The 27,146-nt window shown below is 33.4% G+C and overlaps 1 protein-coding gene across 4 annotated transcripts in view; it reads right to left on the bottom strand.

Annotated features, from left to right (window-relative positions):
- LOC126886450 (zinc finger protein 227-like) overlaps positions 1–26,678 on the bottom strand; it is a 284,346-nt gene extending 257,668 nt beyond the window's left edge. For all 4 annotated transcript variants that reach the window (XR_007698623.1, XR_007698622.1, XM_050653392.1 and 1 more), the window contains exon 1: positions 26,315–26,678. Coding sequence is in view for 2 of the 4 variants with exons in the window: in XM_050653392.1 (XP_050509349.1) it covers positions 26,315–26,549 (235 nt within the window). In the remaining 2 variants the exon portion in view is untranslated. The remainder of the gene's footprint in view (positions 1–26,314) is intronic.
- Positions 26,679–27,146: the final 468 nt, after the last annotated feature.

The following is a 27,146-nucleotide window of genomic DNA, read 5'->3' as shown; positions in this document are numbered from 1 at the left end:
TGAAGTTTTAACTGTTGCTGCTGTTAGTGTCCATGTTTCACTCACATAGGTGACTACAGGTCTGATTACGATTTTGGCACCTCTAAATATGTGGGTACTTCTTAGCACTCTATTTACGGCATATAGGCAGCGATTCCCAGCCATGATTCTTTTTTGTATCTCCTCGCAGTTACCAGGTTCGCACGAGAATACAGCTCCTAGGTACTCAAATTTCTTGACTTTTTCAAATTTGTAGGTTTTATTCTTTGATGTAGTCAGCGTGAGGTACTGTCTATTAATGAACGGTTCGTCTGTCCATTCGATATATTTGGTTTTCGTTTCATTAATATACAAGCCCTTGCTATTTGCTTTTCTTCTAATCTTCTCACTGTCTCTTAATTCTGTTTTACTTCTGGCTATGATCACAATATCGTCTGCAAATTCTAGGCACTGGTGTTTCTTGAAATATACGAGGCCAGATCTGTTTATGTGTGCCTCTTGTAGGGTTTTTTCTAGCAATATATTGAACAACAGCGATGACAATGGGTTTCCTTGTCGTACTCCTTCTCTGACTTCAAATTTTTCAGTTAGGTTGTTATGTACCTTGACTTTGTTCTCTGTTTTATCCTATTTTAATTGTATCATTTTAGTCAGTTTCGTGCTAATGTTTAAGTCTCTGAGTGCTTTAAATAGTTCTTTTCTTTTCACACTGTTGAATGCCTGCAGGGCCCCCGTAACCGGGCGCACGCGGCCGTAACCCCAAAGGGGCGCCAAACCGAAGGTTTGGTAAATAAGAAATATTTATTTTAAATGAGATAATCATTTTTTATATACAATTTTAATTATTTCATGCGAACAGCTAGAGAAATCTCAAAAATCAAATATTGTGTTATTACTGAAAAAATAATTATTCTCGTCCCGAAATGTTGAACTTACTCCGTCAAAAATATATTACATTTTGTTTTTCCTTCCTAATTTTTTTCTTTGAAGTATATTGAATTACGCTTGGCATACCATCCAATCGATTTTATGTTGTAAACTAATGCGACACTCAAAATAGTGAAATAAACATCAAATCACACTCCTTGATGAGTAGAAACAAATTAACACCCATAAAACGCAACTTAGTAGTTTTACTCCAACAAAAACACAACTTACTGGATCAAGCAGTTTTACTGGTATAAAGTGAATCTATTAAGTACTCGAATTTATGATAATTACCCTTAAGTAAACAAATACTCTATGAATTATGATTATGTATTTGACTTGAGTATCTTTTCCCTTCTCGTCTATTCGTTTATTAGGCTTACAATTGATTTTGAAAAAAAAAGAAAATAATAATTAAGACATTGTGTCTGCGTAACTTGGAACCATATGGGAAACTTTTTTATTATTAATTTTACGGAAAAAATTTATTCTTCATAAAATGTTTTGCATTGTTTAAAAACTAAAATGCAAACAAATATAAAATTGTGTCAATCTTATGAGTATCAAAAATATGAATTTCGATCAAGAGTATCTTATATTTCACAATATCGAAAATTATTATTATCAAAAGTTGTTTGGAAGTAATTAAAAACTATGTTTTAATATGCAATTACATCCTTTTAATCCGAAAATCCGGAGATATAGGATGCAGCCAGAAAGCAGTTTATTAACGAAAAGTCTTAGATTTAAAATATTGTTTATTATATTTTTATTTCAATTATTCTAATTGTTTAAAAAGTAGTAAACTTTGTATCTGGGGCTTTTCGTTGTTTTCCTCGTAATACGAGAGATGTCGCTAGATTGCGTCTCAAAAGGTGGGTTCATTGCATCGCGATGATTTGCCTTAAAAGAGGCAGAATGTTTATATTCCCTTCAGAGTTGTGACAGCATAAACTTCACTGATGATGCATAAGGATGCTGAAATAGTTGCTATATGGAGATGGTAGTCCAACTCTGAATCGAATATAAACAAAACCTGCCTTGAACCCTTTTTTACATCCTTTTAAATGATTTTTTTTCTCAAATTACAGATACCCAACGCCCTTTTCATTTATTACGAATAATGCGATAATAATGTAATATCTGAAAAGGGATAATTATTAATAATAAAAGACTTATCACATTATTTCTAATAAATGAAAAGGGCGTTGTTGAAAAGTACAATAATTAATGTACGATAAAAAGTTATTTCTAAAAAAGCTTTGCATGGTCCAAAATCTAAGATGCAACTATCAAATCCTATCCATTTTTTTCAATTTTATATGAGATATATGTAAAAAATATGAGTTTCGATTAAAAGTAAAGTGCCCTTCTAGATCACAATATATTTCAATTAGAAGGATGTAATTGTATATAGAAACATAGTTTTTAAGGCTGAACAACTTTTCATAATAACTTTTCAATATTGTGAAAACTAAACGTACTTTGCTCTTGACCGAAATTCATATTTTTTGACATACCTCGTATAAGATTCCTAAAATTTGATATTTTGGTTGCATTCTGAGTTCTAGACAATGCAGAACTTTTTATGAAGAATAACTTTTTCTCGTAAAATTAATAATAAAACAGTCTCCATATGGTTCCTAGTTATGTAGACACCCTGTATAAAATTTGTTTGAAAACTTTGAAATGACAAAATATTATTGTTTATTTATGTACTTAAATGTATCTTTTAAATTTAATATGCAGGGTGCTTCATTAATGTTGCAAAAAATTTAAGGGGAAAGGCGCAAAATGTCGCCTGTCAAAATTTTCAATGTGTTTTAAATGTATTCATTTTTTCGAATCCTGAGAAAACTAATAAGTATTTTTAAAAAATGTAAACGCAGAATGATAACGTTATTGCCGAGGGCCGACAGTCCCTCAAAATGAATAAAAAGTTTCTTTTGAATTAAATATTTGCAATTATTAAAAATCACACTAAATTTTCTCTTTTATTTTCACCCCTGTAACTTATTAAAATAAACATTATAGAAGTTTTCAGGGACTTTCGGCCTCAGTAATAATGTAGTCTTTCATTCTGGGTTTAAATTTTTTAAAAGGTATTTATTAGTTTTATACAGGGTGAGTGGGGAGGAACGCACCAAACTTTAAGACTGTATAATATACGTAAAAATAATCAAAAATAACTAATGTGTTGTTATTCAATTTTCATTTGTTTCCGAGATACGGGGTGTTAAAATTTTTCGTACAAAATGACGATTTATTTATTGCTCTAAAATCGGTTGAGGTATGCAAATGAAATTTGGTGGGTTTTAAGACATAGTTATTGCGCATATTTTGACATACAATTAAGAATTTTATATTCACCATTGCCGCGCGTACGGGTAATAGTCTGAAATTTTTTAAAGATAATGGTACGCCACTGAAATAATTCAAATTAAAAATCTTTCTTGAATTCCTCGTTCAATTTGTGACAAAAAATATATCTTCCCTTTTTTTCATGCGACGCTTCGTTTTCATGCAAAATATAAAATATCTTAACGCTTACAAAGTTTTCGACGAAGTTTCTATAAATATGAATGTGTAGAAACTTATTTCGAATACTTTGTAAGCGTTAAGATATTTTATTTTTTGCATGAAAACGAAGCGTCATATGAACAAACATGAAAATATATTGTTTGTCAGAAATTGAACAGGGAATTAAAAAATAATTTTTAATTTGAAATATCTCAGTGGCGTACTATTTTTTTTTGTTTCAAAAATTTTAGACTATTACCCGTACGCGCGCCAATGGTGAATATAAAATTCTTAATTGCGTGTCAAAACATGTGCACCAACTATGCCTTAAAACCCACGAAATTGCATTTGCACACCTCAACCGGTTTTAGAGCAATAAATAAATCATCAGTTTGTAAGAAAAATTTTAACACCCCGTATCTCGAAAACAAATGAAAATCGAATAACAACATATGAGTTATTTTTAATTATTTTTACGTATATTATACAGTCTTAAAGTTTGGTGCGTTCCTCCCCACTCACCCAGTATAGTAGATTTAAAGGGCGCTAAAATATGTCCCGCACGCGGGCGCCAATCAGCCTTGCAGGGGCCCTGAATGCCTGTTTAAAATCTATGAAGAGTGTGACTGTCTGTTTTCCATATTCGTGACTTTCTGCCAATATTTCCCAAAGGGTGAAGATTTGATCCACAGTAATAAGTCCCCTCCTAAATCCACATTGGTATTCTTCAATTAGGTTCTCATGGTTTAGTGTTAGCTTATTTTTAATATGCATGGCTGGTATTTTCTATGTTATGTTGAGCAATGCTATGCCCCTATATTTCTGACAGTCGATGTTATGTCCTTTCTTAAATATAGTACATATGATTGCTTCGGTCTAATCTGTTGGCATCGTTTCTTGTATCCATATGTTTCTCAACAACTCGTATTTTACTTATTAGCCTTGATCTGCCATTTTTGAGCATTTCGGCCGTTATATTATCATTCCCTGGGCTCTTATTATTTTTTAGGCTATCTATGATTTTCTTGATTTCCATAAGAGTTGGTGCTTGGTCATCTTCTTGTTGCGCGTTTAGTTGGTCTGTCTCATCTTATGGTAATCGTTGGCTTCGTGTGTCGCTGTAATTGTTTTTAGAAGTTGTTCAAAATATTCTTTCCAGAAAATCTGTTCTTTTTCAATAATCATTTTACCATTTTTGTCTCCATAATAATATAGTGTTCACTTGGCTGTAAATAATGCTCTAGTCAAGAAATGTTGAAGGGTTGGTACTCAAATAACCCTTATAGTCCTTATTTAAATAATTACTACTTTATCTGCTACAACATACTTTATTTACAAGTCTTCGAAGTGTATTATAAACAATGATAGACTAAGAGCCGCTATAGGTGAAATTTCCTAATCATTTTAGGCACGATGCTAACAGAATTCAATTTTTTTTATTTTTTTAAGTTCTATGTGATTAACACATAAGATTTAGCGTAATTTTAACGTACCTCCCCCTTCCCCCTGCACCCACCATCAGAAACTTCATTTTTCGTTTTTATTTTTTTTGCTGGGATGCAATCAATTTGAAAATTTCAAAAAATTCACACGCATAGCTGAGGCTTTTATAAAACATGTCTATTTTTTATAGACCCGCAGGTAGAGTGTACATAACCTCAAAAAAAAAATTTCAAAAAAGCGTATAACTTTTTTTGGGGAATAGCTGTAGGTCTAATTTTTTCATAAGCTTGTGTGTTTTATCAAACACTATATTTCTAATTTTTTTTCAGATTTTCCTGTAGCTCGCCACCTTCAAGAATCCGAAAAACTGTTTTTTGGGGGGTTTTTGGGGATTTTCCTATGTTATAGACTTCATAATATTTCAAATCAATTTCGATTTTATAGGTTATATGTAAATTGAAGTAACTGAGTCCTTTAAAATATTTAAAAATGGGAGAAACACGTTCAAACCACCCAAAACCCTCTAAAAACAGTTTTTTGGATTCTTGAAAGTGACCAGCGTTACAGAAAAATCTGAAAAAAAATTAGAAATATAGTGTTTGATAAAATACACAAGATTAAGAAAAAATTAGATCTGCAGCTATCCCCCAAAAAAAGTTATACTTTTTTACAAAAAAAAATTTTTTTGAGGTTATATACACTCAACCTACAGGTCTATAAAAAATAGACGTGTTTTATAAAAGCCTTAACTATACGTGTGAATTTTTTGAAATTTTAAAACTGATTGCATCCCATCAAAAAAAAAATAAAATAGAAAATAAAGTTTTTGATGGTGGGACAGGGGGAAGGGGGTGGTGGGTTAAAATTACGATGAATCTTATGTCTTAATCACATAGAACTTAAATAAATGAAAAAAAAAAATTGAATTCTGGTAGTGAGGGAGGGTATTTTTTAATTTATGTATCCCGTCTATAAGTGGAAAGTTTGATGCGCCACTGTCGACTCATGTGCCACTGAAAAGTGACGGCACAGTGTTCAAACCTTTTCTTTTAGGTTCTACTAAGTAAGTTATAGGGTCCCATCGTGCCTAAAATGATTAAGAAATTTCACCTATAGCGGCTCTTAATCTATAATATTAAATCGGCCAAACCATGTCGCAATTCTATGTACAATAATATAATTGATTCCTCATATGTTTTGTCGTCTATTTTATATTTAATTGTTAATCACAACAACACGTCTCTAAGTTCCCCTGCGGTCAATGTCACTCCAATAGTACACATCTGATAAGGTTATTTAAAATTAACTTAAAACATATTATTCTATACAGTGTCCTACTTATATTACAAAAGGACAAATGTTTAGTTTTAATGTGTGTGCCTCAAAAAACATGTGTTTTTGGAAAGACTTTCGAATACAGGGACCCGCTTTCACCCACTAAGTACCAGGGACAACCCGCCCTTTTTTAGACTCAGTGCGTTCTCAGCCGAGATCCACAGGCAACATCCCGTTGCACCACTCAAGTTCACTCTCTGAATAACACCCCGTTGCTCTTAGCTCTCAAAAGTGTGAGCAAAGCAGTGTGAATTAAGAAAAAGAAGTTTCAACCTCTCTGTTATGCTTCAACAAAGTCCATCCCGGACCATACTCCATTTAAAAGAGCAATATAATCTACATCACAAGAATAGTGGCCTTTTGTGTACGAAAGTGTTAGCAGCTCGCGTCGTTTTGCTGGTATGTATCTGTAAATTAAGGTTGCCACATCGCCCCTACACCAGGATCGCCGTGATGGTGATTCAAAGCTAATAGTGCACATATACAGACATTAGAAAGACTAAGTAACATTGTTATAATTGTAGAATGTGTCTCTCTTTACGATGTAGGTTTGGTAGATATATTAGTTTTATATTGTTGTTTGTTCCTCTTTATATCCTAGTTTGTTTTTTGCTCTATTTTGTATTTCTCTCTTCAATGAATTGTTTAGTATCCTTCGTAAAAGCTCTTTTTGAACCATAGTGTTAGAAATCCCCTTTTATTACAGGTATTATCCCGAGATTTTTTACTCCTATAGTAATATTGATCTCTCTTTTTTAGGACATTCTTTATGTTCGTCCTATTTTTATGTTGTAGATATTAACAAGTTCAACCCCGCGTGAGGCAGGGTCTCACGGTGTTGTGATCTTGCCGGACCGAGTGAGCTTACGGGTGTGTCTCACAGTTCATAGCTAAATTTTACATCAGACCGCGTGAGACGGTGAAGAGACACGGTTCAATATTATGTATTATAGCATTGAATAATATCGGTCTAAGGGAACACTTCAGTATTTGCGGTTTCAAAATAAGATAATTTGATGTCAAGTTACGAATAAAAAAATGCCATATATACCATATTTTTATCCTTCCTAATTTTTTTTCTTGGCAGAATGTCCAATTCACTGGAATAACTTCCATCAGAAACAACGTAATCATCTGAATCTGATAAATCACACTCTTCATCTGACATTACTCCATCATATAGTTATTTTATTCGAGCTTATTCAGCTTCAAAAGAAGACGTACTGGCCTATTTATAACATTTCTCAAATTATGCGTTCAAGAGTTACTTGTAAAGTAATGCAATAATTGCAAGTAACCATCAACACCGTGATTTAGTCAAATAAGTACCGACAAACCTGGGACGACATCTGCCCTCCAGACCGGGTGAGCCATTCGCGACTCTCACTTTTATTGCTACATAAATAATACACAATTGACTAAATTTGAATGGAAATTATATTGTGGGTTATTTAACGGCCCATATTTGATAATTTAAGCAAAATTAATTTCCGGTCCGCAGATCTCATAAAAATAAAAGGCATGCTGAGGCTGAACCTGTTAACATTATCTTAACAAGTGACCAGCTTCGATCAGGATGTTCTTCTTCTTTTTCACAACCTCTCTCTTGCGCAGCAAGTGGTCTTTTTCTAGCCCGGTTCTCTTCTCTCTTAAGTGGACCTTCGAGCCGGATATTCTTCTTCTATCTCGTAACCTCTCTGTTGCACAGCAAGTAGTGTATCTCCAAACCCTACAAACTCGATCCAAGTGGTGTACTGCCATTTAAAGTCCCATTCAAGTCGATGATATAGACGCCCACCTTCCTTTACTAAAGTGGGAACTAACAAGAGTCCTAGAGCTAATAGCAGGCAGTGATTGGTTTGATTCGGACTCTACGACTTCAGACAAAAAACACAACTTGACTTAGATTCTCTTCTCCTTTCTCTGTCTCCCTGATATGATTCGTCTTTGGCCTCCTTGGCGGGGAGTATGTTCGAATAACTTTTTCGAACATGTAAAAATAATTCGTATAACTCAAACTTTGACTGCAACACTGCCAACGCTGTAAATATGTACAAATTTATTTACAAAGGACAAATGTTTAATTTTTATGCATGTGTCTCAAGACATGTGTTTTTGGAAAATACTTTTGAATACAGCGACCCGCTTTCACCCACAAGTACAAGGACAACTCATCTTTTTTTTAGACTCAGTGGTTCTCAGCTGAGATCCAGGCAACATCCCGTTGCATCACTCAAGTGCGATCTCCAAGTAACACTCCGTTGCTCCTAGCTCTCAAAAGTGTTGAGCAAAGCAGTGTGAATTAAGAAAAAGAAGTTCAACCTCTCTGTTGTGCTTCAACAAAGTCCATCCCGGACCTTCTCCATTTAAAAAAATCCAAATCACAAGTATAGTGCCCTTTTGTGTACCAAAATGTTAATAGCTAGCGTCGTTTTGCTGGTATGGTGCTTCTCAGAGGCTTTTTTCAGTGCGAGACAGTTTTTCGATTTCTTTCTAACGCATTTTATCACTTAAAAAAAACTATAAATTTTAGATACACAGTAAATGTGCTCTTAGAATGTATCAATTTTAAAGTGGTTTTAAATAAGAAAAAATACCGAAGTTTTGCATCAAAATAATCCTTCAGGATTTATCTAATTGAAAATTATAAAGTTACAATAATAAATTTAATGGTTTAGTTGTAAAATTGCATTTAATGCCAAAATGTAATTAGTTGATGATAAAAAGAGATTTTTTTCCACTTAAAAAGTTAACGTGTTTTAGTAACCAGTGGCGGAGTGTACTTTGAATTCGGCAAAGGATCTAATTGTAAAAACTTGAAAATGGTTGGAATATGTTATAAGTGTCAGATTTCATGTAATTGTAAAGAAGCCAAAAAATGCCAAAAAGATGTTTGGATGCCCATGTGATTTATGCAAAAGAGTAATATGTAAATCTTGCTCTGGCTTATCAGCTTCTGAAGTAAAAGTTGTAGTTATGTCTAATAGAATAATGCCTTTCTTTTGCCCTTCATGTAGGGATGCTTTAAACATACCTGTCCTTATAAAAAAAGTAAATGATCTGTAATTAGAACTCCAAAATTTCTCATCAAGCCTTAATTGCAAAATTACAACTTTAGAGCAAAGGATACTAAGAATGGACATTTCAGAAGTTGATAAAGTAACTCAAAGTTCCAAATTAATTGTTTCAAATTCTGATCATGTGAAATCGACTGACACTGGTAATCATTATGAATCTTTTATAAGTGAATATAGTAAACGTCGTACACGTGAAAATAACCTCATGTTGTTCAATGTTCCCGAATCTGCCAACGATTTAAAAACAGTTGAAGAATTACTTTCAAGTTTTACTGAAGTATCCATAAAAAAGTTGTTTCGTGTTGGAAAGCAAGGAAATAGGCCTCGACCAATTAAAGCAATTCTGGACAGTTCTGTTAGTGTTATTCGTGTACTAAAAAACCGAAGTCGATTACCTTCAAATATTAGAGTAAGCTCCGATCTTACTATCAGTCAGCGGAATTATTTAAATGAACCTAGGAAGGAACTGGATGATCTAAAGTTAGCAGTAGAGAAGACAGAATCCATTATCTTGAGGGGACCAAGAAAGATAGATGACATAATATTTGGATATAAAGGCTCTGTAATAAGACCCCAAAAGACGGTTAAGTACCTCGGAATTATTTTCGACGACAAGCTTAAATTCGGACAACACGTACAAGAAGCATGTCGGAAGGCAGAAGAAAGGACCTCTATACTAAATAAATTTATGCCAAATATAGGGGGTCTTGGATCCCAGAAGAGAATAGTGATGGCACAATCCATCTTATCCATAGTTTTATACGAAGCCCCAGTGTGGCACGAGGTCCTTCGAATGAAAAAGTATAAAGACGTGCTTCTTAGGACACAAAGGAAACCTCTGATCAGGGTGTGCAGCGCGTACAGAACCGTATCAACCATTGCCTTACAGGTGGTGGCTGGGTCTGTACCGGTGCACATCCTGGCCAGAGAAAGAGTCCGAATGTACCAGAGGGGCAACGGGGCAATAGGTTCAGGTCCACAAGAAAGGAAAAGAAGTCTAGAGATGTGGCAGAGGGAATGGGCAGCCGAAGTCGAGAAGGCGGCCTGGACGAGATCCCTGATTCCAGATGTGGTGAGGTGGTACGAGTGCCGGCATCGGCGCGTCAGCTACTATTTCACACAATTTTTGACGGGACATGGATCGTTCAGGAAGTTTACTCATCGTATAGGGAAAACCGTGGACGATCTATGCCCTGAGTGTGGAGTAGTGGATGACGCGCAGCATGTCGTCTTCGTGTGCCCTGCATACCAGGCGGGACGTACCGAGCTGCAGCTGGGACTGGGATCCCCTCTAGGCGAGCCTCACGAGCTAATTGATAAAGCTATCAATAGCAAGAGAGGCTTCGACCTGATCATTGCTTTTGTCACGATGACAATGAAGCACAAAGAGGAGAAAGAGAGGCGACTGCAAGCGGGATGACCGGCTATTTATTTATTTTTTAACGTTTTTATTTTTGTGTCGCAGATGGCAGCCAGTGGGGGGAGGATCCTTTACATCCAACCTGCGCTGTCTGTCTTATTTTAACTAGTTTTACTTATTTATTTATTTTATCTTGTTTTGTCTACTTATTTACTTCTTCAATCTTATTTATACAATATTTATCATTTTAAATCAATTTTATTACTCAAATGTGTTGCGTTTTGTAAGCGGTAGTCAGCAGGGGGAGGACCTTTTACATCTAACCATTGATTAAAAACACCATAGATAGCTCACCTCTTGGTAACCGAAAGACGTATCAAAAACTAGATGGCGCTACTCGAAAACCGTATCGAGATTTCTCATTCTCTCTCTGACTTGCGAGGAGGTAGGAGTAGTGTCAGGGCCGAACTTACCCTATAGGTGTATTATCTGTGACAGGCAGGTGTTGTGACAAATTAGAGCGGAATTTTATAAAAAAAAGGACTCATATTTTAGACAAAATGGCCTCTGTAACTCATAAGTGTGTTTACGCGGGATGTTTTGAAAGAAACGATGGAACAAATAATAATATATCTTTCTTTAAATTTCCACTGAAAGACGTAGAGCGTACAAAAATTTGGCAAAAAAACTGCGGGAACATTGATATTTTATTGATGGATATCACTGACCTTAAACAGAGGGTAATTTGCCAGCATCATTTTGCAGTGGAATATATTTACCAAAGTGGCCAAAGAAAGTTATTAAGGAAAAATGCTGTTCCTCTAAAATTTACACAGTTAACAACTGATTTAGGTGAGTACTCAATTTTATAAATATTTTTATGTTTGCCTAATGCGCTTTGTCAATGAGAATACTACTATTAAAATATATTTTATATAAAATCAGTGGATATTGAATGATTTAAATATTTTTATACAATTAAATCAAAAGAGATTTTTTTTTAAATATGAATGCGTTGTTACTATCACTCCAGAAATAATGATGATGCTTGTTTTGCTTTAATTAAAATTACACATACATTTCAATGATTACACCTATTTTAGGTGATATCCCACCAGTATGCTCTACATACGTTTATTGCGGTACGAAACGTAAAAGATCTACAGGTGACGATTGTATGGTTAGGTCAACTCCATCGCCTAAGAGATCAAGTAGTAGTCTCAGTGATATTTCCAGTTTTGAAATTAATTTGCCCACAAAACTTGAAACTGAATTGACGGAGAAGGTAAAAAAATTGGAGTATCAAGTAAGTGCTTTAAAGAAGAAGTGCCGTCAGAAGAACAGTCGGCGTTGTAGAAGAACAACAAAAAACAAAAAATCGGCAACCAAATTCATGTTACCGGTACTGTTAGAAAATAAAAGCAAATACGTGCACACATTTGTTAATATGCAGTTTTCACACAAAACTCGTTCACAATGGAGTCACAATGAAAAGGATTTAGCTCTGGCCATTTATAACTTTATATTACCTTCAGTAAAAACAATTCAAACTTGGTTGCGTGTCATAAAATTAAGAACTGGTTTAAACACTTCCTTAATTGACAAGTTGAAGAAAAAAGCAGAGACAATGGATGAGTTGGAAAAAATTTGTGTGTTAATGTTTCTTTCTTTGAAAAAAAAATTGGAGCACAATAAATTAGATGACATTATAGAAGGGTTTCAAGATTTAGGTGCTTTAGGAAGAACAAACAAACTTGCCAACACAGGTCTGGTTTTCATGATGCGCGGCTTGCTACATAACTGGAAGATTCCGATTTGCTATTTTGTTACAGGTGGTCCAATACATAGCGACAACTTAAAAAACATTGTAGTTGAAGTTGTTTCAAAATTACCAAATATTGGGTATATACCAAAAGTGTTAGTGTGTGATCAAGCATCTAATAATAGAGCTTTATTTAAGCTGTTAGGCGCATGTAAGGATCAGCCTGCAATAGAAATAGGAAATCAGAGGATTTTCCCTAATAATTTCCAAAAAATGCGTGTAAAATTAGCAGCCCAAATTTTTTCCAACTCAGTTGCCTCAGCAATATCAACAGCAAAATCTGTAGGCCAGTTACACACCAAAACGGCTCCTCATACTGCCGAATTTTTAAAAATTATAAATAATATTTTTGATGGTCTTAACAGCAAATATTGTAGTGATAGTAACCCAAACAGAAAGCCAATGTCAACTTTAAGCAAGTCAACTGAAAACTTAAAAGCAGGTTTAGAATATTTTAAAAAAATTAAAGTTTTTGAAAATCAGAAAGAGAGAAATAATATTCACTGTCTACACGGCTTTCAGTGGACAATTTTGTCAGTTTTATGTTTGTGGGAGGAACTTCAAAAATATAATGTGTCATATCTTTTAACATCTTTTCTGAACCAAGATCCTCTAGAAAATTTTTTCTCTATTGTGCGCAATCGGGGTGGTTACAATCCAACACCTAGTGTTAGTCAGTTAAGAATTGCCATTAAGCATAACACAAATATTAAACTAAAAATTGCTTTAGACAATGGAAATTGTGAAATAGCACAAACTGATAATTTAGATTTAACCCACGAAGTAACCAGCGTCGAAATATCTGACGAGTCCATTGAAACCCAAACAGTTCATGTAGAACAATCTTTAGACATGCAAAAGGAAAATAATGACAACCAAATTTTAAGCACGGCACATTCCAGCAAATGTAGCATAACAAATTTAGAAACGTGTGCTGTTACATATGTCGCTGGTTATATTTACTATAAGATTATAAAGAACTTGAATTGTAGTAAATGCCAGGAAGACTTGCTAAAAGACAACAAAATTCTATTACAGAAACACGAATTAATGTTACTTTTCAGAGATTATGGCGCAAATGAAGAAATAAAGTTTCTTCAGAGACCATCAGATTTGTTTGTTACTATTACTACAATATTGTTAGAAAAATTTCACGAGGCTTTTAATTTATTTAAAGTAGATAATGCAGTTTTCGAAAAAATTGAAACCTATGTGACTAACCATATTTTATTAACTACTAATTGGCTTAAAAGCTGCGAAGACCATAAAAGGAAAATTATAAAATTTTTGGTAAAAATCAAACTTTTTAAAACTTGTCAGTGGTATAACGTTAATGAAAGCAAACAGAAAATTAAAAGGGAAAAGATTCACAGAAAATTACTTATTTTCGATAAAAGTAAAGGTAAACAAACATCAAAATGCAAAAATTCGACAAGTAAACAGCAAAAAATTCAACAGACTGACAGCCACAAAAGTAAACAAACCAGAAACGTCACAAATTGTATTTAAAATATGAAAACGTCTTTTTTTCTACCTAGATCTTTTCAATGTACTGAGTTTAGTGCGTTCATAAAAATAACATGTGTTTTTACTTAATAACAGGCGGTAGCTGGTTTGTCTTTAGTTTCATGCGTGGAAGGGAATGATGCTAGATAAAAAGTATATGTTTTATCTCGCCGGGTATGAATGACGCACGGGTAAATAACCGTGGACTTAACTGTATGTTAAACTACACTATTAGCTTTAGTCTCTATATACAGTAGATATTAACAAGTATTTTATAATATCAGGAAAACAATATCAGTATGTCTTAAAACCTTGGAATCATATAGAAAACTTTTTTATTAAGTTTAGGGAAAAATGTATTATTGATAAAAACTTGCATGTCTCAAAACTAAAAATAAAAGAATCAGATGTCAGATATTATGAGTCGTATACCAAGTTTGTTAAAAAATATTAATTCTTCTCAAGAGTCATATACCTTCATTTTTAAAGCACTTTCATATAAATATTAACGTGGTTTTTAATTGTTCTCGACTTTTAATAATAATAAAATGTTTCAATATTGTCAACAATGAAAGTACTTCTTCAGAAAAAGAAATAATAAATATATATCTTTTTTTCCCAATATTTTAATTTTACAATCTTATCACAGTATATAGAGGTTCCCTCTTTATACTGTGATCTTAGTTTGAAAAGAATTAACATTCAAATATACTTATTTACTTTGTTTTTAAATATGATCTCATTAGTGATGTTTTAAACTTTCTAATCCTGTCTGTTTAATCCAGCTTTTACCTATTGTTCCTAGGCAAATGGCCTTCAACTATTTATATGTTGGAAATTCCCTGTCACTTTATCAAGATATGTATGTACTTACATTATTCATTTTGAACGTTGGGAATTTGTGGTATTTTTTCAAAGAAAGATAATAATCTATTGTATTTGGTACTCACCACTACTTTTTTTTAAAACATCGATGTCTTAATTCTAGAAAGTCCTTAGATAATTTTTAAATGTAAAAAGTATGCGATCGAACAGTAAATCATATTGATTTTAGTTCACCTCAGTACAATTTCTTATTTTGCACAGACTTCTATATTGCCTTTTCTAGATAAATTGTCAATTTTTTGTAGTACAATGTTACTATCAGAACAACATTTATATCCTCTTCTTCTTGTCGAAGTTCCTTCTCATATCGAAGGTTGGCCATCACTACAGCTATCCGTACCTTATTGGCGCCTGCTTTGAAAATATCTATTGAGCTGCAACTATACCACTCTCTTAAGTCTCTCAGTCAGGAAATTCTTCTTCTACCTATGGATCTTTTACCCTTAATTTTACCTTGCATTATGAGCCTAATATCTCATATTTCGCTCCTCTGGTAATTTGGCCTAAATCCAGCTTTCTTGTATTGATGTTCTTTATCACCTCGCAATCCTTTTGTAACATTGTAACCTTCTTAATACTTTTGCATTTGTAACTCGTTAGATCTAGGTATTTTCAAAATCCCTCTATAGCACTACATCTCAAATGCTTCCATCTTATTTATATTGTCTACTTTTAGTGTCTAGCTTTCCATTCCATGTAACAAAGTCGAGAACACGTAGCATCTTAAGGCTCTTATCCTCAGCTACAGAGGAAGATCTCGATTAACAAACATTTTTTTCATTTTTATAAATGCTTGTCTTGCAATTTCAATGCGTGTCCTGATTTCTCTAATAGATACATTGGTCATCGTTTTTATTTACCCAGGTTCCTAGATATTTGCAGTTATTTTGTAAAAATTTATAAAAAGTTGTAATGAGTTTTCGTCGAAAAGTGCTTCATTTTTTTTATTATTTCACGTTGAAATATTCAACATGGAATTTGACGAAAAAGAACTTATTTTTCAATAACTCGAAATAAGTATTGACGTAGTGAAAAAACTCTATAGAACAAAAGTTGCTTAGAATTAGTGATTTTAGGCACTTCTGAACTTATCTTGAACATATATTTTTTCACTCCCGAGAAGGGGTGATACTGAACCATAGGGCCAAAGCACACATCGGTACATCATTTGTTTTTCTTTGACATCTTAGCTAGGCGTAAGCCAAATTTCATGTCAATCCAAGCGATTCTTTAAAATTAGGAGGTTTTTTGCAATATTTTACCGTGAGTGAATGGACTAAATCTGGAAATAAATTATGTATCTTAGCTTGAAATATTTTAGTTTGCATCAATTCTGGAAATTAATTTGTTTGAAAAGTTACAAAAAAGTAATTTACATGACATGTAATTTATCACTGCTAATTTTATTATGTATTTTATATTTTGTTATTCCTTTGTAGTGTATTGATAAATAAATAATTTTTAAAAATCCTCTACTGTTTTCATTAATCAATTTTTAGCGTTTTTTCTGAAGTAAAATCGGAATTCCATAATATAGATTACAAGCACGTTAAAATTATTTGTGAAAATGCTGAATGCTACCCTTATATTGTCGTCTATTGCACTGGACAATGGCTGGAGCAGGTAACTCAAATTTATTTTTCAATCTTGGCAAAGATTTCAATTAATGTCGCCACCATACAGTCAGGTAGTACTTAGGCTTGAGGGGTAAAGAGGTGTAAGTAGGCGGAGTTTAACACTGAATTCGTTTTTACCTTAGAGTGAGGTATCTATGTGTGTGTTTATAATCAATGATCTAACCCATGCTGACCGCCTTTTTATTGTTTTGTTTACTTTCTGTTTTGTCTTGTTTTTTTAGTCTGTTTTTTGTTTTGTATCAGGTAGTGGGGGAGGATTTTTACACCCAACCTCACTGACTGCTTCCTTTTTAACTGTAGAATGAATGGGTATGAGTGTGAGTGCGAATTGATGAAAGCACGAATGTTTGGAGTTGCTCGTAACTGTCGACTGGTATCCTTTTGCTAGTTCATGTTTGATTGGGGGCACCCCGGTCGCCCCACCCGCACATGGGCTGCACGGGACGGTCGTCTTCACCGACCGGTCTTTGTGCGGGGTGTGTGCGGGACGAGGCGGCTGGGTGGCCGCTTAATCTACGGAGTGCACGCAGAGGGTGCCCGGGGGGAGTTATGAGTAAGGTCGACGGGTCAGACATGCTCGCCAAGAGCGGTTCCAGACCTGTCGGCTGGAGGAAGAGGAGGTGAGTTTAGTCGGTAGGCGGTTCGGCACGGTGAAGCGTGACGGATCGAATCCGACACACCTGGGACACCTTCCCAGACGGTCTTTTGAAGATTCTCACCTCCCCAAAAAAAAAAAAAAAAGGAAGGAACTGGAAATAAAAAAAGAGTACTGGTGAAACAAATCTGACTATCAAGTATGTGCATGGAATTCCTAAAATTTTACCTCTTAGAGAAAAAAACTAATCTGTAGGGATAAATCTAATTTAAATCATTCAAAGCTATCTGTTTATTTTCATAATGTGGGAGGCATGCGTACGAAGTTGATAGATTTTAGTCTAAGTGTATTGTGTTCGAGTTATGTTATTATACTTGTTGAAACATGGTTGACAAATAGCTATTCTGATTCAGAATTGGGCTTGGATTCTGATTATAATATCTTTCGAGCAGATCGTGATAATTTTGATCATTTTAAAGATAAGGGAAGAGGTGGTGGTGTCCTTATAGCTGTTAAGAAAAAGTTTAACAGTTTTGCTTTATCTATACCTCATTCTAAAGTTGAACAAATTTTTGTACTAGTTAATATTGGAATAGAAAAAGTTATTTTTGGCTCTGTGTACACACCAGCACGGTCTGATCATGAAATATATGAAGATCATTGTAATGTCCTTGATTTTATATTAATGAACAATAACTACTCTAAGGTTTTTATTTCTGGGGACTTTATTCTTCCAAATGTTATGTGGACAAACGATAATTTAGGGGTTAGTTTATTGAACTATCCACCAAATTCACCAGCTTTACATATGGTTAATTGCTACAGTTTCTACAACATTTTTCAAAATAATTTTGTGTCCAATAGTAGAAACGTAATTTTAGACTTAATCTTTTCTAATTGTAACGAGTTGAGTGTTGTAAATGCTGCTGATTTAATTTTTCCTAACTTCCTTAACCACAATGGTGTAATGTTTGATGTTAATATAATAAATAACAGTGATTCTTTAAAGTTCGCAGAGTCATATTATGATTTTAAAAACGGTGATTACATAGGTATGAACTTTTTCTTGTCAGAAATAAATTGTGAGTCACTAAAGGCTTTGAATATTGAGGACGCTGTGTCTAAATTTTACGATATTACCAATCATGCAATAAATTCTTATGTTCCTCAAAAAGTATGTATGACAAGTTCATTTCCAGTTTGGTTTAGCCAGGAGTTAAAACGATTAATAATAGAAAAGAAAAAATATCATAAAAGATATAAGATGATCAACAATTATGATGATTTTATTATTTTTCATAACTTAAGATCTGAATGTAGTAGACTAAATAAAGATTGTTATAATTTATATGTTAGAGATTCTGAATTTAGAATTAATAGTGACTCACGACTCACGCACTTTTTGGAAATTTATAGAGTCGCAAGAAAAATTATGATGTACCTTGCCATTTATATTTAGGTGGACAATTCGACGTAGATCTCAGGATCGAATTGTTTTGTAATGCCTTTTTGTCCGCTTCTTCTCGATCGACGATGGTAAATAAATGTTTGAGTGTGGAGTAAAAATATGGTTTTATTGACAGCTACGTATAATTACACTACAGATGATGTTCAGGTAACTTTCTATGACAGACTGGCTTTAATGACAGCTACTGATAATAATTACACTCGGCGTAACTTCTAACAACGACTTTCGCACTTGTTAACGAGGTAACTATTTCAATTAGACTGCAACCCAAAATAGTCCCTTTGGGTAATTTATAATCTCGTCAAAATATACAATTCATCAATAAGTTGCATGACAACCGAACTACGGACTTTGCATGTTGAAAGATTGCAACTACAGTTTAAAGGAAGCTATTGCAAAACTTGTAAATTTCAATTGGAAAATATATTATTTGGCATTTTATTAAGTTTGCAGGTTGAATGGACTCTAATTATTAAAATATTACTCGATGTTTCCCAATGTTTCAATCATACACGGTGAAACTATAAAAGTTTAGGAAGTTAAGAAAAAATGTGAGATTACAAATTAAGGGATTAATTTGAGATTGAACATATTGGCCACTTAAAAGAAAGAGACGACCAATAGAAAATGTTTAAACACATTATAATATAAAATAATAATAATATAACAATAATAACACTTATTCACTCGGTTTTTGAATTATTATCTCACTCGAGCAGTGCTACCTATAACTTGAATATTTAGAATTTATGATTCAGCTTTTCTGTTTAATTCAAATCTAATCTATTTAAGTGAAACTGTTCCAGATGAAACTGTTTTAAAGTGTTAATTAAATTTGGTTGTGATGCTGTGTTTTTTCGAACTCTCATCGAGGAACTCATCTCCCCGAATGGCTACATTATGATTGGATATGTTGATCGGCTTTTAAAAATCTACTGCAAGTAGATTCCTTGGGACCAACAACAAGACACCAACGCCATCTTTTACCAACAATGGAAGAGATGTGACAAAATTGACTAATTTTCTCACTATATGCATACGTGCTGACATTTTCCTCCTTTTCAGGTCTGCATTTGATCGTTTTAATATGTTAAAAATATTAAATATATTATACTTATAACGAATAATTTTTTCCCACATTCTAAATCCTCTTTTTGCCTTTCGTGCGTTGGGCTCTCTGACTATTTGTAATAACTTGTATGTGAAACTAGTTGTTTTTCTATTTCTATTTCGAAGTTTTATGACATTCTTCGTTCGATCTACTCCATCCAGTAATATCAAACTATATTCTTTGGCTCCTAATAGAATATCTATTGGACCTGTTTCATTAAAATTTGGATCCGCCAGAACTAAATTCCTATGGTTCCTTTCTTTTATTTGTATCTCCTTTTCCGGTAGATTCTTTGTTATTTTTTGTAGCACAAGTGCTTCGGTCTTCATTTCAAATTCATTTTTGAAATGCGCCTGTAATTTTAATGTCACGCTCCATTTCGACGTCCTTGGGTCTTCATTGCCAATTCCAGATATCTGAGCGTGCACAGCCTTTCTTTTTATTCCGAGACTTGTAGCGGCCTGCTCCGTAATGCATGATGACTGCGAGCCTTGGTCAATCAATGCTCTCATCAATTGTGAGCTTCCTTTTGAGTCTCTTACTCGTACTAATGCCGTTGCAAGTAGCACTTCTTCATTCTGATGACTTAAACAGCTCACAGTATTCTCTTGTCTCCTTGACGATCCGTCGTAACTGTTGTCATCTCTGATCCCACTAGAATTGGGTCTTTTTTTTTGGCCTTCTGTTTTCAGACTTCCTTCTGTTATCATACTGACCTTCTGACATGTGTAGTAATGAGCTATGCTGTCCATTACATTCTGCACATCTATAAGTGGAATAACATGGTACTTCTTTTTTATGTAGTAGGCATCTACCGCACCATTGCTTTTCCTTTACGATTTTGTTTCTTTCACGTACTTGTAGACTTAGAAACTTTGGACATTTGTACAGTTTATGTTCTTCATGACATACCACACAGGTTATCTTCTTCTTTGCCTGTTGTTTGTGATCTGTCCTTTTCCTTTCTTTTTCCAACATCTCCAATGTCTGGAATCTTCTTTGTAGGAATTCCTGTGTTGACTTACATGTCGGAATGTCCCTACTGTCTTGAATTGACGTTTCATATAATCTCCTGGTTTCTGTGTCCCACTTTAACATGCTTATCCTTGCTATAAGAGGACTCCAGGACTCTGTCATTATACCTAGTCCACTAATCGCTTCTAAGCATTCGTGGATAGTATCATGTAATTTTTTAAGCGCCTTTGCTGACGCTTCTTTTATCTCCGCAGCCTGAAGTATCTTGTCTATTAATATAAATAGATTCATCCTCGCAGCACTGTAGTTTGCTTCTGTTGTGTTTAAATGTTGTATTATTCTACTTGCTTCTCCTCGGAGGCTTGTTTTCAGATACTGCATTTTTTCCACATTTGATAGTTGGTTATTCTCATGTATCAAATGTTTAAAAATATCAAAGAATGTTCCCCAAGCCTCGTATCTTCCCTCAAAAGAGGGTAACTTCGCCTGAGGTAGTATTATTTTTTCTTTCTTGCATCCTTCCGCCTCCAATCTCTTATTTACTTTTATAATCGACCGCACCCTTCTTTTCATCGTATAAAATCTTTCTATTTCACCTTCTAGTGCATCCTGTTCATTTTCCACAGTTATTTCCATTATTAAAGCATCTATTTTTTGTACCTCTTCTTTTAAATCCTCTTGTATATCTTCATTGTTTCCGTCGTCTTCCAATAAATTATGAAGTTTTCCCATTCTAATTTCTACTTCTCTAATTTTTATCGAAGACTTGTATGAATTTTTAATAAACTCCTCTAAAGTCTTTTTCGTTTCTTCATATTTTTTCCGTACTTGTTCGTAATAGTTAGATGTCAAATATTTATCATCTTTTGAACCTTTTTCTACAATTTCATTATTTTGTTCCTCAAAGTCATTCCACAATTCTTCAACTGTCTGCAGCCTTATGTTTAAATATTCTGTAGTACGCTTTTCTTTTTTCAGTTTTTTAATATTAGTCAAGATTTTTGATATTTCCTGTCTAAGTTTTTCGTGTTCTGCGTATAATCTCTTCATGTTTTAAATATAAACTTGACCTATATTCAAAATAATGTCTCAGCAAAAAAAACCTTTCTCAATAATAAACCAACGACCTCAAAAACGCTGATTTGTACAATGAAATAATTTCACTTTTAAGCCAGAGACATAAAAGTCTTTATAAAAAAATGCATATGCGACATAAATATATGGAGTTGAATAAACGCAAGATTGTAGTATAAAAATAACTTGATTTATTAAATGTGTCAGTATGTCAGGATTTTATATATGTTTAGAAAATCAAATGTTTTAAAAATTTCAAATTGTAAAAATCAAAATTACCAAATATACTTAATATCCAAATAATCAAACTGTTAGATTTGAATTAGACAAAATATTACCAGTAAATATTTTAAGTAAATAGATATACAGTATACAGAATAAATATTTCAATAAAAATTAGTAAAATTCGATGCTTAAGTTTCTTTAATAAACTTTTTACTTTATAAAAAAAAAATGCACTGCCCTAAATATTAATGAATATTCAAAAACTTACAGTTTTATCCCGACGTTCACTTGTATGTCACCGGGTGGGCCTGGAATCTGCTGCGCTGCCTCTTTCTTAGAACTGCAACTGGAACTGGTGAGCTGGATCTCTGGATGCCGCTAGATTTTTCACCTCCAAACAGCTGGAACCGTAGACTTAAGGACTGCTACTCAGGTTCTCTGGTGCTCAAAGGTTCTCGAAGGCTTCTACTTCTAATTTCGGTGCCTTTATATTTTCTTTTCTCCACACTTCGAATTTGATCGTCAATCTTGTACGGAACTGGGGAACAGCTATTCAGGTCGCTAAGGGTCGTCTCCTTCAAAGCTCCAATCCAATTAACGCCCTTTTGATGTTGTTTTGTCGAAGCACCAATGGACAATTCGACGTAGATCTCAGGATCGAATTGTTTTGTAATGCCTTTTTGTCCGCTTCTTCTCGATCGATGATGGTAAATAAATGTTTGAGTGTGGAGTAAAAATATGGTTTTATTGACAGCTACGTATAATTACACTATAGATGATGTTCAGGTAACTTTCTATGATAGACTGCCTTTAATGACAGCTACTGATAATAATTACACTCGGCGTAACTTCTAACAACGACTTACGCACTTGTTAACAAGGTAACTATTTCAATTAGACTGCAACCCAAAATAGTCCCTTTGGGTAATTTATAATCTCGTCAAAATATACAATTCATCAATAAGTTGCATGACAACCGAACTACGGACTTTGCATGTTGAAAGATTGCAACTACAGTTTAAAGGAAGCTATTGCAAAACTTGTAAATTTCAATTGGAAAATATATTATTTGGCATTTTATTAAGTTTGCAGGTTGAATGGACTCTAATTATTAAAATATTACTCGATGTTTCCCAATGTTTCAATCATACACGGTGAAACTATAAAAGTTTAGGAAGTTAAGAAAAAATGTGAGATTACGAATTAAGGGATTAATTTGAGATTGAACATTAGGAAATGATCAAAGTATGTAGTTCTGGGGACTGGAGGAAGCTCTGAATTTATTCCCAAATTTTTTTCTACAGTGTTCACTGACCACAATACTACCTCCCCCACAATATCAATTTGAAAATGCTGGTAACATGAGTTCATGCTCTTTTAACATTAATACTATTTTTGAGAGTAGTCACAATTTGTCTCCTAAACTAAATTTTGGCCCTGATGGCAGTCCTAACTATCTATTAAAACACTGTGTTTGTACTATATCTAAGCCATTGTATATACTCTTCAATAAATCTTTGCAAGAATGGGCTTTTTCCTGATTGCTGGAAATGTAGTTACATAAAACCTATATTTAAATCTGGTTCAAAGTCAAATGTTGAAAACTACAGAGCAGTTTGTACTTTATCAGCAGTTCCAAAATTATTAGATTATTTAGTTACTAAGCAGCTTACTTGTGAATTCAGTATTCATTCTGGTGAATAAACAGCACGGTTTTGTACAGGGTAAATCTACAGTAACTAATTTACTTCTTTATCAGAATGACATTGTTATCGCTTTGGAAAACAAGTTACAAGTAGATTCCATCTATACTGACTTTTCTAAAGCATTCGATAGAGTCAATCATAATATCTTACTTGCGAAACTTACAGCCTATGGTATTTCTGGAAGTCTCTTTGATTGAATGCAAAGTTACCTGACTAATCGAAGTTTAAGTGTAAAAATAGAATGTTTTGTTTCTAATGCTTTTACAGCTACATCTGGAGTACCACAAGGTTCCCACTGTGGCCCCTTTTTATTTAATTTGTTCTTGAATGATGTTCACTCTATTTTTAAGGAAGTTAACTTTTTAATGTTTGCTGATGATGTTAAAATATATAACACTGTCAAAAATGAGGATAACATTTCTCAGCTTCAGTCACAAGTAAATGATTTTTATGAGTGGTGTGGTAGAAATGATATGGAACTTAATATTAATAAATGCTTTTTAACAACTTTTGCTAGATCCCATTCGCCTATTCACCATGAATATTTTATTAATAATACTCCTGTCACACGTGTGAACGAAATTCGGGATTTACATATAATATTTGATTGTAAATTAACATTTTACTCTCACATTGACCATACTGTTTCGAAGACATTTAAGATATTGGGTTTTGTATTATGTTCATCAAAAGATTTCTCAATTCACACATTAAAAATCTTATAATGCAATCTGATAATTGACCTGAGTTCAAACAACTTATCGGTTTGTTTAATGTTACTCTTATCATTGAAATGTTGATGTCATATGAGTTGTTCAAATCGATGTAGCCTCATAGAATTCTTTAGCATAATAGGAATAGCATCAGAAGAATTACAAAACATATGTTTATTGGGATATTTTGCATATCCGCTAAGTAACATAGCACCAAATATAAGATAAAACTCGTATAGAGAAACATTTAGATTTTGCTGTTTGCTAACAAGATAAGCAGGAAAAAATCTACTGGAGACTCAGCATTCTGAGCTTCATAGGAAGGTGGTATGGTTTGGAGATCAACATCTATATCATTATTCAAATTTGGGTTTGTCCAATTATGTGCTTTTTTAAGTTTAGCTTTGGATGGTGCATTGGATCTTTTTTCTTTACAATCTTATAGACAAAGGAAGCCTTATATACTAGCTCAAAGAATTTCGTCTTGGTTAATTATGTGGAGGAACAGACAGTGTGCATTATTTTCCTCATTGTCATCAAAGTCATTTTTAAATGAAATTTCACAAGGTTGGTTCAAAATACCCCTTGACAAACGATTGATGTCACCAGATTCTTGGTAGTACCAATCACTGTATTCCTCAGATTCGACTAAATTTACCCCAGGAGGCTGAATAGAATATAAATATCTGCACCATCTTTATCGGTATTACCCACTTCTATCAACTCCAACAACTGATACAATGATAATCTGAAAATAATGCGATAGTTGACTTCTGTGCATATAGTCCTTTTAAACAGATTTTTTCAAAAATGCTGTCTCAAAAAAGGTAATTATTTATAAAAACAATAATGCATAAATTGTCTAAATCAGCGGTTCTCAATCTTTTTGTGTCATGTACCACCAAATACTTTTTATTATTTTTGGTACCACCTAACTGAAATACATATCTAACTAGGTGATCTAGTTAACTATAATAGTGGTGCTGATTTTGGATGTTTTGCGTTTTGTGTACCACCTCAAAAAATGAAATGTACCACCAGTGGTACATGTACCACAGATTGAGAACCGCTGGTCTAAATGACAAAATTACCAAAAAACCCCAAATAATAATATAGCTTGTCTATCAAAATTGCATATTTAGCCACCATTTGTCATGGAGTACAAAGCAGCATCCATCATCATCGATAGTTTTCAGAATAGCAAATAAACTAACACTTTAACGCCTTCAATGCTTGAAACGAACTGCCAAGAGCATTTGTATATTATGTCCGCAGAGTCTCTTAGAACCACAGTTTTAATATAGTGGGGGTTAAAATTCAGATTCTTTTAAACAGACTATATGCACTAATGGGTTAATAATTAGTCCTTCACTGGAGAACCACTAATATCAACAGATTCATTTAGTAGAATCTCCAAATGATCTGCTGTTACTAGGACATTTTTGTATCATTAGCATAATTAATTAGTCTACAATTGTTGCTATTAACACATTCACTGCACATGACTCCGATCAGAGTCAAAGTGGTCCTTTGCTAGATGCTCATGACTCTGATAGGGGACAGTGACCTGTTGATTTTCAATGCAATATATTTTTACCACTCCTGGGTAACAACTATCGAATAAAGTCAGCAGAGAATGTGTCAAGACAGTAAGGCATGTCGTTTATGTACAAAATGAAAGTTATCGGCCCTATTATGCTGCCTGAGGAATGCCTAATTTTATAGGTTTAATTTCTGATTTAATATTCATATTATCCTTTGTTACAATTACCCTTTGTGATCTTCCTGATAAGAATAATTTGAACTACTTAGGAGCTACACAATTTATACCATATAAGCTTAGTTTTCTCAGTAATAGATCATGGTTTACACAATCACATGCTTTTGTTAAATCTAGAAATATCCCTAATATTGGGTTTTAATATGGGAGAAAGGCGTAAATATACTGTTACTAACCTTTTTCATTTCTTTGGTTTTCTTCAAATGGAATAAAATTATTCCCATGTTTTTCTATTTCAGTTTTGATGGGTTGTTCATTTAAGTCTAAATAATCATATGTGCCATGTGTACTTTGGCTATAGTTTTCTTCCTTGATTTCACATTTAAAGCCCACCGAAGGAGCATCATCCAGGTCATTAGACTCTACTTTTACATTACACGTTTCATCACTAATCTCTTGTTTTACTTCCATTTTATTACACTTGGATTTATATATTTCGTTAATAATTTTACACCCAAAAAACGAAATCACTTTAACAATTCCATTTAGTAAAGAAACACACTTTACATTACATGTAGATTTACATTACAACAAACGAAACAACAAAATCAATAAAATGACAATGACACAACGAACTGTCAGTATTGACAGGGGATGTGACATGAGGTACGAACTTAGACAATTGAAACTTGGCAACATCTATTGGTAGACCGATTAATTCTGACAGTTTTCATTTGTTTTAATAATTTTCACTGTATTTACAAAGAAACTGAAACATTTTACAATATTTCGTGCTCCAAATTATAAAGAACATTAAAAGGTATGTTATTAAGATGATTTTAGTTCAATATAATATATTTTTATATAAACTTGCGTGCATATAGAAATCCGTCCACTTAAAAATTTTGTCATTTTTAATGTCTTATATTTCCTAAACCTGTTGGCAGATTTAAGTGATTTTTATAATATGCCTAATTCTTTAACAATACCTCTGTAATAATATTGTTGGTAAACAGTTAAATTTTTATGGTGTACCGGGCATTTAAAAAATACTGAAATTAAAACCCA

Source organism: Diabrotica virgifera, chromosome 6 (assembly GCF_917563875.1).
Source record: "Diabrotica virgifera virgifera chromosome 6, PGI_DIABVI_V3a".
NCBI classification, from domain to species: domain Eukaryota; kingdom Metazoa; phylum Arthropoda; class Insecta; order Coleoptera; family Chrysomelidae; genus Diabrotica; species Diabrotica virgifera.
This window is presented reverse-complemented; position numbering and strand designations above follow the sequence as displayed.